Below are 1,511 nucleotides of genomic sequence, written 5' to 3'. Positions count from 1 at the left end.
GAAACCTCTCCCTGTCTCTTTGCGTCCTTTTGCAGGGTTGGATTGAAATTCCGTGCTAAATGCTTCTGCGCTGCCCCAGTATTGTGGAATACTCGATAGATTAGCAGGTGCCACAGTATATACGCTGTTGGATCTTAGGGACGCGTATCATAGAATTCGCATACGAGCGGGGGATGAGTGGAAAACGGCATTTCGAACACGATACGGACACTTTGAGTATCTGGTTTTACCCTTTGGGCTAACCAACGCCCCTGCGACTTTCCAATCTTATATCAACAAACCTCTCAGTGTAAATTTTGGACGTATATTGCGTGGCTTATCTTGACGATATCGTAATCTATTCGAATACGCTTGACGAAAAACGTCGCCCATGTTAAGAAATGTGCTGGAACGTTTAAGGCGATGGAGACTATATGTGAAACTTAGTAAGTGTACGTTCCATGCAACAGAAATTGGATTTCTGGGTTTTGTGATTACCACGCAGGGCATCACTGTCGAAAAACGCCGCGTCGATACGATCCTAGATTGGCCTGAACCGCGAACAATAAACGAGCTGCAAACATTCCTAGGATTCGCCAACTTCTACCGACGATTCATATACAAGTTCTCGATAATAACGGCACCCCTGACTGAGTTGCTAAAAGGATACGAAACAAAAAAGGGGAAGAACAACGCACCTGTCCAACTGAACGAGAACTGCAAGCGCGCAATACTGCAGTTAAAAGAATGCTTTACAAAAGCACCGTTGTTAGTTCATTTTGATCCGCAGCGAAAACTCCGTATAGAAACGGACGGATCTGGCGTTGCAATCGCCGCAGTAATATCGCAATTAATGGATGATGGTCACTGGCACCCGATCGCGTTTTGGTCCAGAAAACTCACAGAAGCAGAAAGACGTTATCAAACATATGATTTAGAAATGTTGCCGATTGTAGAAGCTTTCAGGCAATGGCGCCACTACCTACATGGTAGCAGGCACCCAATAGTTGTTTTATCTGACCATGCCAACCTCCGGCGCTTCATGACGACGAAGCAGCTAAATGGGCGTCAGATTCGTTGGATGCAAATGCTCTCAGCGTTCGATTTTGAAATTGAGCACCATCCTGGGGAAAATAATCCCGCAGATGCACCAAGTCGTCACTCAGATTATATAAAACACGCAGCTCCCTTGACGGGGCTCCCTACCCTGCAAGAGAAGCTGCGTAAGGGGATCTTTAAGTCACTAAAGACAAAAGAAAACACAAAGTTAGACCAATGTGTCAAGATGGTGCGAAAAAATCTGCAAGTTAAAGAAAATTGTTGGGCGAAGGGGCCCGTAGTCATCGATGACAACAAACCCTGCAGGATAAAGAACGCACCCTGCAGATGAGAACGAAGTCGCCGGCGTTACGGGGTTTAGACCTATGGACCCTGGTGCCACGGATTCTAGCCGTTAAGGTATTTTGAGTCCGATACAGCCTATCCGCGAAGAGGTAGCTGAATCTATTGGTCGAAACTCTTGCTGCAGGTTC

At 46.3% G+C, this 1,511-nt stretch overlaps 1 protein-coding gene across 1 annotated transcript; it reads left to right on the top strand.

Moving 5' to 3' along the window:
* Positions 1 to 484: 484 nt before the first annotated feature.
* HCAG_09285 (predicted protein) lies at positions 485 to 1,437 on the top strand (the record flags this gene model as incomplete). Its single annotated transcript, XM_001535739.1, has 2 exons — positions 485 to 1,267; positions 1,345 to 1,437. Coding segments are annotated over 2 exons (876 nt in total), but the record flags the coding sequence as incomplete, so codon positions are not given.
* Between the last annotated feature and the right edge of the window lie 74 nt (positions 1,438 to 1,511).

The sequence above is a fragment of the Histoplasma capsulatum genome, genomic scaffold (genome assembly GCF_000149585.1).
Source record: "Histoplasma capsulatum NAm1 scaffold_168 genomic scaffold, whole genome shotgun sequence".
NCBI lineage: Eukaryota > Fungi > Ascomycota > Eurotiomycetes > Onygenales > Ajellomycetaceae > Histoplasma > Histoplasma mississippiense.
The sequence above is the reverse complement of the archived record's forward strand: the minus strand, read 5'-3'. Positions and strand labels throughout refer to the sequence as shown.